Source organism: Miscanthus floridulus, chromosome 8 (assembly GCF_019320115.1).
Source record: "Miscanthus floridulus cultivar M001 chromosome 8, ASM1932011v1, whole genome shotgun sequence".
NCBI lineage: Eukaryota > Viridiplantae > Streptophyta > Magnoliopsida > Poales > Poaceae > Miscanthus > Miscanthus floridulus.
This window is the reverse complement of record NC_089587.1, coordinates 106,703,563-106,716,648: the sequence shown is the minus strand read 5'-3', so window position 1 is coordinate 106,716,648 and position 13,086 is coordinate 106,703,563. Positions and strand designations below refer to the sequence as shown.

The 13,086-nt window shown below is 45.8% G+C and overlaps 1 protein-coding gene across 2 annotated transcripts; it reads left to right on the top strand.

Annotated features, from left to right (window-relative positions):
* Nucleotides 1-1,516: 1,516 nt before the first annotated feature.
* On the top strand, nt 1,517-6,607 carry LOC136473195 (uncharacterized). Of its 2 annotated transcripts, none has more exons than XM_066470877.1 (8): nt 1,517-2,467; nt 3,094-3,178; nt 3,364-3,489; nt 3,584-4,396; nt 4,664-5,021; nt 5,735-5,816; nt 5,928-6,149; nt 6,335-6,607. In XM_066470877.1, the coding sequence occupies exons 1-7, from the start codon at nt 2,303-2,305 to the stop codon at nt 6,132-6,134; spliced, it is 1,836 nt and encodes a 611-aa protein (XP_066326974.1). In that variant the 5' UTR covers nt 1,517-2,302; the 3' UTR covers nt 6,135-6,149; nt 6,335-6,607. The 2 variants fall into 2 exon arrangements, with proteins under 2 accessions (XP_066326974.1, XP_066326973.1); XM_066470876.1 differs by having other exon boundaries at nt 1,976-2,467; nt 3,355-3,489.
* Nucleotides 6,608-13,086: the final 6,479 nt, after the last annotated feature.

The following is a 13,086-nucleotide window of genomic DNA, read 5'->3' as shown; positions in this document are numbered from 1 at the left end:
CTGGCCTGCATAAAGGATTGGAAGTTGGGAGAAAGCAGATTACAATATACTGTTGACAACCAAGAGCTGGAGGACTCCTTCAAGAATATGTACCTCGATGATGATGCAGATGGGGCTGCTGGTACTGCTGGTTCATCTGGGGCTGGGGCTGGTTCATCTGAGGTTGGTACATCTAGGGTTGCTGGTAATTAATCTATCATCTGGGGCTAGGTCTGGTTCATCTGGGGTTGGGGCTGGTAGGGCTCCTGGTGATTAATCTGTTATCTCCATTTTGTATCTGTCATCTGTGACAGTGTGACTTAGGACCTTGGAACAATGATGGAAGACTTATTAAGAGCTGTGCTGCGTTTTTTTTCTCTTTCTAGGGTTTCTCACAAGGGTGAGTTTTACCTAGAAAGGTTTTTAATGAGACAGCTTGCACAAACAGCTCAGTTATTGTAATTCTCTTGTCTCCTTTGGTGGCTTTTGTTAGAAACATAGAATTGAGAATCTGTGAGACTGTGACTATGATCAGTTTGAGTCCTTGAGATGTAATTGTGATTGTGAGTTGTGACTGTGAGGAGTTTGAGATGTGAATGAATTGTGAAATGTGACTGTGGTTGTGATTGTGATCATGAAATGTGATTGTGTTTGTGACCAATCAGTTTGAGATGTGAATGAATTGTGAAATGTGTTTGTGTCTGTGACTGTGATCAGTTTGAGGTGTTTTAATGCCACCGGGCTGTGGGCTAGCATGACCCGCGGATTTGGCCATGCTTACCAGGCCGGCACGGCACGGATTTCGGCCCGTAGGGGCACGGCACGGGAGGCATGGCGTGCCGTGCCGGTCTGTCACCCTACGGGCCGTGCTTGGCCCGGTCCCGTGCCGGGCCGGGCCGGGCCGGCCCGTTGGCCAACTATAGCAGCCGAACATAGCCGGCTCAGCTGTCTGCCTGCGGCCGTCGACCTCGTGCTTTGTACTGCAGACTACAGTAAATGCTCTTTGTAGACGTAGAGGAGCATATCTAGCATTGATAGGAGCGGCACACCGGCAGCGGTGGCGAACGGCCTACTGTGCTGGCATCACGATTTCAATGGCGACGTGTACACACGACCTGTGATCGTGCTAGCTGCTGCATGCGAAGAGTAGGGTAGCAGACTTTTACCCGCCGCCGAGGGCATGAGCACGGGTCCCCGACGGTGCGGTGCTGCGGCGGCGGCCCCGTGTGGCCTTCCCTTGCCGGCTCGCCACGCAACAGTCGTGGTCGTCCGCCCTGCGCGAACGGCAACCGCGGTATTGAAGCGCCCTTCACTGGTCACCTACCCTGCAATGGCACTGTCGATCTGTCGTCGCTATACACTGCAGTCTTTGGCGGTTCCGTGGCACCTTCTCGTTAATCTCGCCTCTTTTCCTTGTCAACGTCTGGGCAAAGATCCTCTTTGTATGCGCAGGCTTTCTTGCCAACCACGATCGCTTGTTATAGGTGGTCAGTCCTACAACCAAATTTGTTCTCTTGTCACAGATGATGATGATGCTAGTACTAGCTTGTTGCGCAAACGGCAACGGCAAAAATCCTGACGTCGACTGAGGACCGGGACGAGACCGAGATTCGCAGGCTGCCGATGCCACCAGTGATCGCGCGCGCGCCCTGTCCGCCGGCCCCGGTGTCGTCGGCCCTCCGAAAACGGAGGATCCCCCACCTGTCACACCCGACGACGGCACGTACGCGCGCTGCCACGCTCCTGGCCGCGCGCGCGCACGTAGCACACAGTATCGGCCAAACGGCTGGTTGGTGAGCGGTGTGCGGTGCGGTGAGGCAGGCAACCGTCCGCCCGGCCGTGCTCCGGCAGTCCGGCTCCTTGCACTCGTCTGGCACTCTAGTGAGCAAGAGCAAGGTCAGCCGGCTCGGATCAGCTGCCAACCTGCTGCCTGCCACCTCTGAACTCAACGCCACCAGAGAATCTTGGAGGGATCGATGGAGGCTTTCACCGCCGCACCGTGAACAAGTACGGCGGCGCAATCACTGCGGTAGGCTGCAGGCCAGGTAAGCGCAATTACTCCTGTACTAGCTAGTAGACCCCCACGTTGGCATCCACCTCGAGATGCCCGCACCTACTGCGACTCTGCTACTGCGGAGGGAGGGAGGCGTGGCCACCGCGGGGGATGGATCGTGGATGGATTCATTTCCCTCCCACCTGGCCTCTCTGCTATTAAACGCCACCCCCCGCACCCGCCATTTTTAATACCGCGCGCGCTTCTCGCTGCGCCGTGCCGTGCCGTGCTCTGCCGGCTGCTGCTGCGGCTCACGCAGTCGTCTCCAGGATGTGGGTTGGCGATGGTGGTGAGAGTGAGGAGCGGCCCCGCGGCAGCGGCGCGGCGGTGAGGAGGAAGTGCGGGGCCGTGGTGGAGGACGGGGAGGCGAGCGGGTGCTCGGCGAGCTCGACCAGCCGCGGGAGCAGCGCGCGCGGATCCTCTGGCGACGACTCGGTCAGTCCGTCGTCCTCTCTTTTTCCTGCCTGCGCTGCTTGGTTTCTTTTTTGCTCGCGTTCGTTGCCGTTACCTTGCCCTGCACGGTCTGCACCACAGTTCCACTAGTCCAGTACCAGCAATGGTGGAAGTCCCAAGCTTTTGATGGAAACGCGGAGGCAGACGCGCTTGGTTTTGGTTGATTGTTTTCCCTTTCCTTGAGCATTTCTTGGTAGAGATGGCGAAGACGAACCAGGCGTCATCACTGATCAGATAGCAGAAACGCATCATTTTTTTGCCACCCTGACGAAATGAGAGGTGGGGATCGATTTGGGTGATTGCAAGTGGTGTCACACGGATCTAGGTAGTCAACGAAACCGTACACCTAGATGCCAGTGCTAGGGACAAGATAAGATACTGCCCAGTATACAGCACGGTCTCTGCCTCTCTGGTAATGGTGAACCCCATCGCGATAAACAAACAAATGGGGCCCTAAACCCTGGCAACGGGGACGGCGAAAATGGGGTGGGAGGGTCCTTGGTTTTCTTTTTTTTTTTGATCGATCGCCGGCGGTTTGCGTGTGCAGCTTCTTTGGAGTAGGTTCAGGTCGTGTTACTTTTTTTATCTGATGAAAACTGTCGGTGCAGCCTCTAACCAGGTTCGTGCGCCGGGGTGGTCGACTGGGGACGGATCCGGAGCGGGACGAGACGCTCACTTCCTCATCCTCCTACGGTGAGCACTGAGCAGAGCACAATGTGGTCAACAGCTCATTGCTTGCACTGTTGCACAGTTGTACTCTTACACTGCTTCATTGTCTTGCTTGTACATACACCACTGTTGCTGCTTCTCTGCTTGTTAATGCACGACTTCGCAGCCATTAAAGCTGATGGACTTTGCGCCTCCTGAAGCTTCTGCAGGTTCCACGGAGCCACAGGAGGAGGACGACGATGCGGCATTAGAAGCGGCCAGGGACAAGAGGTGGGTACATGCACGACCCCAAGGGCAGACCAAGAATGCAGCAGCAGTCCCCTGTCTCACCGGCGGTAATACTACCATGACTATTCTTTTACCTGCCCATTGCCCACTGGTAAGTAGCTCATGAGCCTTGATCTGCTATGCCCACATCCTGTTTGACAGAACGCCAAGACCAGCGGCATCGGTTGGGAGCTGTTCTTTTCCAAGGCAGGAAGGACAGGGCGCAGCGGCCGGCCTCGCTTGATTTCGGCTGCCCTGGTCCTGGTGTTGCCAGATCATCAATGCCGCATTCTCCAGGGTTCCCGGTCACTGGTGTCGGGGTGATGAACAAGGGGCTGGGCATATCAAATTCATCACACGGTGGTAGGCCAGACGTGCTGTCTAGTCCAGGGACACCGAGCTACGACCGGCGTGGGATGGCAGGCGTTGGCTATCAGCAGGGTCCGATTTCCGAAAGAGTGATGATCCCGCCTTCGGCCGGCCATAGAAGGCATCCGGGAAGCTGCATGGTGTTGCCTTATAGCAATGGGAGGACACTGCCGTCAAAATGGGAGGATGCAGAGAGGTGGATCTTCAGTCCTAACCCCAATAACGCACTTGGGAGGTCGATCCCGCAACTCTGGCGGCCGAAATCCAAAAGTGGTCCTGTTGGACCTCCTGGTAGATTTGGTGAGACATACTCTTGTGTTTCATCATCTGCTCAGTTTCTTGACAATGCTAGAGTTGGAAATCTCACAGTGAATGCACCTTACCTGGCTGGGGTCTTGCTACCTGAGCATGTTTGTGGGGGTGTTATGGACTTGGGAAGGGATCTAAGTGGTGCATCGAGTGACGATAGCAGCAATGGCCGAGGAGGCAGGCCTGATCACATGAATGGTCGGCATCCTGCTATGCAGTCTACCAGGGTTTCTCGGCAACTTGGTAGTGCAGTCGAGTCATATCAGTCATTGCCTACTTCACTTGAATCTATACAAGGTAAATGCCCCTATGTTCTTGAGCACTGTGTAATGTGTATGTTCTCTCTTTATGTTTTGTTTAGCACCAGATTTCTGTTGAGAGATGTAGATGACAAACTTCTATGGTAACCGTTAACATAGCTGAATTCCCTATTGAACTAAAAGGTTTAGACGAATTAAATGTTGCTGGCTATCTTGGTTCTAATATTCAGTAAACAATGTGTTGAACCTTATTGCTTATGCTCAAATTTCATAAGCGGAACCTTTTGGTTTCTTTTTGTGGCAGATGGTGGGATTGAAAGCATAAAAGACTCTGCCACTAGCAGTGCCCCCATAATTGTGAGGAAGGATGTGGCAACACAAACAAGCCCTGATATTAGCAGGTCATCTTCTCCCAGCATGAGGTCTTCCTTCTCCCGTTCACTATCGGCGCAACAGGTCAAAGAGCTGGAGAGTTGTTTCTCTAAGCTTGAGGTCAGGGATGTGCAAGTGGATGATCGGGTGACTCTGACTAGGTGGTCCAAGAAACATGTCACCCGAGGCTCTGACAAGAATGCACCAAATATTATTGAATGGAAGAAAAAGACTATGGATTCTAAATCTTCTGCCGGGGAAGTAACAGAAACCACAAAGTGTATATCAAAGTAAGAGGCTGCTATTGTTGTTGAACCTTTTCAGATAAATTAGTTGTTTGGCTTGCTCGATCCATACATACTACTATTCCTATGCACCATATTTTTGTATCAAACTAACTAATTAGATGTTTACTTCATAAAATCATGCAACTTTGATTGTGGCTTCTTCTAATTTGCTAATCTACCTCAACTGTCATTTACAAAATGAATTTTAATATCACAATGGGAGAACTTTTTATTAAGTTGTTACATCACTTTTATGTATAGCTTTGGCAATTGTATTTGATATTAGATCTAAAAAAAATTGCTGATGTAAGCGAAAGGATGAGGGCTAGTGCCTTCACACTAAAATAATGATGCCTGAATTTGCTTTATAAGAATTTCAAAAGAAGAGTTTCTAAAGTTGATAACTTCTAGGAGCAAAAGTTACATAACTTACATGGCTAGTGTTAGAACATAGTTTATGTAGGAATGTAGCTGCCTTTGTCAACTGTTACATCTTCATCCTTCCTAGTTTGAAGTGGCGTATTATTCACTTCTTATGCTGGTAGAGACTAGTCGTCGCCTCTGTTACCTATTCTGTATTTGCAACTCTGCAAGTAGTTCGCATCTTTGATGGATGGTCAGTTATCTAATATAGGAATTGGAGAAGCTAATGTAGTTGTAACACATTTACCTTGTTCTGTCAAACACTGATGGATGCACTTGCTGTTTATATAAAGGATTGAGGGAGAGGAGACAAAAATGACTGCATGGGAAAATATGCAAAAAGTTGAAGCAGAAGCAACCATACAAAAGCTTGTGGTATGCTTGTTTCTTTATTCTGGATTAAACTCTTTTTTTCTTTTCCACACCCCATTCCAGTTTCCTCGCTGCTAGGACGTTTGATATCATCTAATTCTTGTTATTCATCAGATAAAACTTGAAAAAAAAAGGCCATACTCGCTGGAGAGGATTTTCAACACCCTCAGGTCTGGCTCTTGGAAAACACAGGTGATACGCAGTACATCAACCGTAAATCAGGATCAGCATATTTCCAGGACTATCAAAACGGCGCCACACCTCAGCAAGAACGGTCAAATGAGTTCGTTGAGTGGATGCTTCACATGTCATGCTTTCTAGAGATGTAGCTCCGGGGTAAAGTTTGTTGAATTTCAATTTTTCTCTTTCTACATCACAAATCCTATTCATGAAAATATTTCATTTTGAACATATAGATAAACCTAATTTGTAGTCAGTTAGGAACATTTTGGTAATAGAAGGATATGTTTCTGTCTGTACATTGGTCCATGCACACTTAACATTAGTTTCCTTGTTTTCAGGCACTATTGTCACTTTCAAGTGTAGAGGAAAAACCAGATCGTTGTCAGTAAGGAACTAGGGCCCCCTGAATCCCCCCCCCCCCCCCCCCCCCCCATCTCCAAATGGTCAATCTATAACAGGGATCATATTCTGGATTCTCCTTTATTTTTTTATTTGCTAGGGGAACATAAGAAAGTATATGTAGAAGCAAAATGAGAGGAGCTGCTGTTACCATCCATTATTTGTGATTTGTGATTATTGTTACCACCACATAATAATAAAAGAGTTCCTCTGATTTGTTAGTTGTTACAGAAACTATCACAGGATTCAAGAATCTTTATTCTTGAGTTGTTGAGTGGTATTGCATACCATTCAAATGAAAAATACAAGAAACTATGCGTTGTGTTGTGTCCGTGGTGCCTATTGGGTAGGATGGGGTGCTGCAACGGTACTATGGCGACAACCTTATCAATATGGTGTCGTATGTTTCCCTCGGTTGTTAATTACGCGGAGTTATGACTAGAGTATTTTACTACCATCTGCACATGATTTGAGTGTGACATCATCTTGTGTTGTGACAATCAACTTGAGTGTGACATCAACTTGTGTTGTGACAATAGACAGCCCCAAGGAGGCTGACGGGGGGGGGGGGGGGGGGGGGGGGGGGGGGGGGGCGGGGGGCGTTGGGTTCAGCCCCTTTCCTAAGTTAGTAAGTTTTGACTAAATTTTTTAAAATTTGATTAAACTCTTACAAAATTTATACAGTTAGTCTTCCTAACAAAGGAAATTTTGCATTGCTAACTCTGCGTCTGGTTAGACCTAGTCGGGCGCTCGACAGACTAATCAAAGCGGTTGCTTTATACTATCTTCCATAATGGTAGATGTGTGTGGTCTAAATCAAATTGCAAAGGTTACTTTACATTATTTTTCATAATGGCAGATGTGAGTAATTTTAGTGCAAATAATTAGAAAATAGTGTTAACATTTATGTCTCCAAATGAGTTTAGTATAAAATATATTTCATAATTAATCTAATGACGGTACTTAGTTGGTATTATAAATATTAGTATTTTTATATTTAACCAAACTTGAAATTGATTGACTCAAAAAAAGTTATAATTGCACTTTTTTTTGGAGGAAGGGTGTACAATCCATCTTTAAGCTTAAGCATTTGAAAAGGGAAAAACACTACTTTTATAGAGAGATCATCGATTGTTGTTAACCTCTAGTCCTCTAGACATGGATTTATGTTTCCTATGAATTAAATATATGTGCTATATTGACTGATAGAATTGTTTAACAAAACAATTTAAGTCTAAGCTAATGCAACAAAATTAATTAATAACTATATAGTGCAAAGCTTTTTTTTTTTGAAAGGAGAATAACTCGGCTTTTAAGAAAGCCAATAACAGAGTCATACTGGGTTTACCAGTTTTAACAGAAAGAGCAAAGAAGCAACACTCCAACACTTAAACGAAGTTCCAGACCCACTAGCCAACACGGCTAATACCAGAAAACAAGTAGGAAAACTACGAGCTATATTATGATAATATCAGAGCAATGTTCTTCAAAACTTTTCTTCCAGCTCATCCAGTCCTCCAAGTACCGCGCCATCTCCACCATCTTGACTTTGTCGGCCTCATTGTGTAAATCTGCCCACAGCTTCAGAAAGTTGATAGCCATATGAATTACAGCGTCTGGTTTATCGGGAAGTTCTTTTCAATAGCCATCTTATTACGGTTCTTCCAGATAGCCCATGCTAACCCTGCAAAGAAAGCGAAGCATAATTTTTTAGTAACACCCAGCCTCCTTGGCATCCATTGGGAAATTAAGTCCTGAATAGACAAAGGGAATCCTGTAGATTAAAAGCATCCCTAACACAGCACCAAATAAATTGGGCAAACACACATTCAAATAATATGTGATTGACAGTTTCAGGCTTATTGCAGACACAGCATAGAGGGCTCCCATGCCACTTTCTTCTAACTAAGTCCACAAGAGTTTGGAGCTTATTGTGTATAGCCTGCCATAGGAAAACTTTCACTTTGATAGGAATTTTACACTTCCACAAAATATCATGCACTTTGTCCCTAACTCCCCCATGAGTTAGACAGTTGTACAGGGACTTAGTGGTGTAACCTGTTGACTTCTCCAGAGCCATGACACCTCATCCTGACCATAGTCATCTAATTGGATATCCTGTAAAATGGACCACAACTTTTCCCACTCAAGGAGCACTGCCCCATGGAGACTCCTTCTTAATGGAATATCCCATTCCCCTTCTCTCCAGAAATCCCTTACCACTGCATCTGGTTTCTGACAAACCTCAAAAACACCTCTAAACTGAATTTTCAGAGGCATGCCTCCAATCCAGGCACCATGCCAAAATCTGGTCCTATCTCCCTTTCTCACAATGTACTCAGCCCCCCAGGTGCTTAACCTTGTGCAAGCCTTTCCAAAATTGGGAAGTTCCATTGTAGGGAGATCCAAAGAATCCTTTACCTTTCATGTATTTGGCATCCAGCAATCTAAACCATAGCTCCCTGGAACCCTTTTGGATCTTCCAAATCCATTTAGCAATCAGGCTCTGATTCATCATATAGTGCAAAATTAACCGGCAAACTTTATTAGCAGTCGTGCCTTGTCGCTTTATCCAACATGAGACGGTGGCGACTGCCCTTCTGAACAGCGCCTGTGTTCGACACATCACCAAGGACTGTCAGTGCTCATGATTGCGGAGTACCTCCAAGTGTGGGAGGCGGTCAGGGACACAGGGCTTACAGATCACCAGCGATAAAGCTTGTCTAGCGCCGGACCACGGACGACGTGTGCTCGAGCTTAGCTTACACGACGTTGCACCAGGGATCTATGCCTAGGCTACAACTTGATCTAGGCGACCTTGGCACCCCTCGGCGTGAAGATTTTCCCCTGGCTCACCGTCCGACACAGGCATTGGACGGCTGCCCATCAATGGCTGAACACCAACGAACACGACTACCTCTACGACCAGGAGCAGGAATCTATTGACCACATAATAGTGTTTTGTTCTTTTGTTAAGCAAATCTAGCTGAGGGCATTGGTCGCCCTCAGCAAAATGCTGCCTGTAACACCCTGGTATTACGAGCTTGCTTAGCACCGAGATCTAGGTACGAGAGGAATTAGCCAAACAAGTTTTTAGGTTTTAAAAATTTATAACGCACGTGAAATGATAAACAGATTCTATGTGACTTACTTTTGTGGTTGAGAAAAAATCAAAATAAATAGTGTTAACTAGTGCTCTTGGGAGCTCAAAAATCAAATTTGACGTTAAGATAAGCTCTCGTCAAACACTTGAACTATTGTTTAAAATACCATTTTTGGTGAATTATATTGAGCAAAATAGTTAAATGGTGCTTAAATATTTTGCTCCTATGGGTTAGTATAAGGTATGGATTATTGTATGAAATACTTGTTGGTAGCAGTTAATAGGGTTTAGACCTTTTAAAAATTATGTCAAAAGTGTTAATGGATGTTAGTTCGTACTGAACCTTAACTTTTCTAAGTAGAGGAAAAGTAGTGAGGCAATGCTATTTTGACATTTAATTTCTAACTAAAATGTTTAAACACTAGATTCATGTTTTTGTACTGTTGGTTGCTTCTAAGTAAGCACTTGAGCATGGTGTAGGTCGAAGTTGTGTTGGATGTCACGTTACTCTCGTAAAAATTGCCTAAACCTCCTTAGAACTCGCTGTGAACCATGATTTGGTGCTCGGTTCGCGAACCAGCGTTCAGCGTGATGAACTCATGTTGGCATCTCCCTTTCTTCTTCTCTGGTCGCTCTTTGGATGTGAGGTTTACTTCGCTAGTTGGGTGTTAGTATCGGCTTTAGGTTAGGGGAATTAGTTGAACCTCGATCGTGATCGTTAGCAGCTTTTGCTTTGCTTTAAAATGCGTGCACGTCACCAGTTGCTACCTCTCGTCCCGAGTTCGCGGTCACCACACGCGTGGGCGCTGCTGGCACCGGTCTCAGGCCGTGGTCAGGCTGCTGCTGCTGGCCAGCTCGCGCGCCCGGGTAATGCCATGCATCGCCTACGGCCTGGTGAAAGGTCCTAATATGGCTAGAGGGGGGTGAATAGCATATTTAAAAAATCTATAAATCAACTAGAACAATTTGATTAGTATAACAAATAGCGAAATACAAACTTGCTCTAGCTCTACAAGGGTTGCAAGCCACCTATCCAACAATTCTAGTTGCTATGATCTCTAGACACACAATTTGCTATGTCACTACTCACTAAGAGCTCTCACACTTGCTACACTAAAGAGCTCCACTAGATGAACTTAAAACAACAAAGCAAGCTCTCAATTCTAATTACACTAAAGAGATTGCTACAACTAGTTTGTAAGAATATAAATGAGTGAGTAAGATAATTATACCGCCGTGTAGAGGAGTGAACCAATCACAAGATGAATACTAAATCAATCACCGGGAGAATACCAAAGGGCAAGAGACAACAAATTTTTCTCCCAAGGTTCACGTGCTTGTCGGCACGCTAGTCCCCGTTGTGTCGACCAACACTTGGTGGTTCGGTGGCTAAGAGGTGTTGCACGAACTCCATCCACACAATTGGACACTGCAAGAACCTACCCACAAGTGGGGTAACTCAATGATATGAGCAATCCACTAGAGTTACCTTTCGGCGCTCCGTCGGGGAAGGCACAAGACCTCTCACAATCACCACGATCGGAGCCGAAGACAATCACCAATCTCCGCTCAATGATCCTCGCTGCTCTAAGCCATCTAGGTGGCGGCAACCACCAAGAGTAACAAGTGAATCCTGCAGTGAAACACGAATACCAAGTGCCACTAGATGCAATCACTCAAGCAATGCACTTGGATTCTCTTCTAATCTCACAAAGATGATGAATCAATGATGGAGATGAGTGAGAGAGCTTTGGCTAAGCTCACAAGGTTGCTATGTCAATGCAAATGGTCAAGAGAGTGAGCTTGAGCCAGCCATGGGGCTTGTCCGTTGCTGTGGCCCGTCCGTGTCGATTGAGGCCCGTCCGTGTCGATTACACTTGTTCCGCCTGTGTCGATTGAGGCCTGTCCGTTGCTGTGGATAGTAGTCAGGTCACAGACTTATTATTCTGAGTACATACTTGCTTATGGGAGCGAGAAGGCTCGTTACGCTCTTATCGCGGGTTTTGGCTCTTTTCGGACCGATTGATTGGAGGCGGGGAAAGATAGAGGTCTAAGCATCATGTTGAGACCAGGTCAAGTGTGGGGGCTTGGAGTCCAAGTTTGAACGGAGATCTGGACCCTTCGACAGGAGTGGAATGGGTTGATCTTGTTTGTGCCTAGGGTACAAACGGGGAGTGCGTTTAAGAGTACCCAGCTGGGATACATTGATTCGCGAATCGTCATTTCTGTGAGACGGTACCGACTTGACTATAGTCTAGCACCATAGTAAGAACTGTAATATGAAAGATGGTAAAATGGTTCTGATTGCTCACCACCTGCTTGAAAGTAGCATAGGAGCTAACATAGAATGGATAGTTATTGAACTAATGATGACTACTAATAAAAATTTAATATAAGGACGCACATTTAGTAATGCTTCTGCAGATGCAATAACCCACAAGCCAAATAAGCCTTACATATTCTTAGAGTCTTTTATTTTTCTCTTGTCGGGTAAGTCTTGCTGAGTATAATCGAGTACTCAAGGTTTTATTCCCCATATTACAGGTGACCGGAGGATACATAGAGCTGACTCTTGTGTGTGGAAACCTCTTGGTGGGTTCAGAGAGGATTCCTTTCACGCTACGACCATAGTGTTTATTTATAACCCTCACTAAAGGTTTTTATAAAAAAGATGTAAAATCTGTCAGCATCTCTTGTATATAAACATCCACTATGTTAATACTCCACCATGTCATTAAATTAATCTTTGTTTTCTCTGTAACTCTGATAACATTGTTATATTCCGCTGTTATAATCAATTGATGCGATATTATGTTACTGTAATAAAGTGATGTAAGAAATGGCTTAAGAATGTTGTAAACTTTATTCTCTCATTTATGATCCTGATGAAAAAATGTGGATTTTTGAGTTCTCCCTTGGAGTGTGCTCGATGGAACTGCGTAGTTTAGTGTACTCTAATAGAAGACAAATACTCCTAGGAGGCATTAGATTAGGCGGTTCTGTCATACGGCCTTCAACCACAGGGTGCCACTCCATCAACGACTGGTGAAAGCGTGTTCGAAGCTGCTACACCGAAGCTCACAAGCGTGACGTCGACACTCTTCGTGCGGGTAGGTTGAGAGATTTAGGAGTAGAACGCATGTTGCTTCCGCGGTATAGCAACTTCTGTGACGCTAGACACGATGAAGCACGAAGTCGACCAATGGGTCGAGGCCGGTGCCAAGAATCTCGGTTGCCTAGTTATGGAGTAATAGCACATTATAGCCAATCTTGTGCCGTGGTTAGGAGCGCTAAAACTCCTAGTTGCTGAGGGCACTCCAAAGTGTTGACATATAACTCTTCTACCATAAATATAAAAGATGAACAAGTTTTTTTTTTTTGCTAAAAATACTAATAATATTAATATAATAATAACCTTTATAATATAATATAATATAATATAATAGTACTTCATGAGTAGTGGAAGTATTGGGGCCGGATCAAAGGTTGTTCAAACGATTGTTGTAAAAAAAAAAAAAGGTTGTTCAATCGAACCGGATCGGCTCAGCAATTCCCAACACCGGGCCCAATTCCCAGTCTTTTGAGTTT

Excerpts from the sequence above, each read along its gene's own strand:
- LOC136473195 (XM_066470876.1), top strand. The coding sequence starts at position 2,303 with ATGTGGGTTGGCGATGGTGGTGAGAGTGAGGAGCGGCCCCGCGGCAGC. Across the intron at positions 4,397-4,663 it reads TTCACTTGAATCTATACAAG|ATGGTGGGATTGAAAGCATA; the intron begins GTAAATGCCCCT and ends TTTTTGTGGCAG. Across the intron at positions 5,022-5,734 it reads ACCACAAAGTGTATATCAAA|GATTGAGGGAGAGGAGACAA; the intron begins GTAAGAGGCTGC and ends GTTTATATAAAG.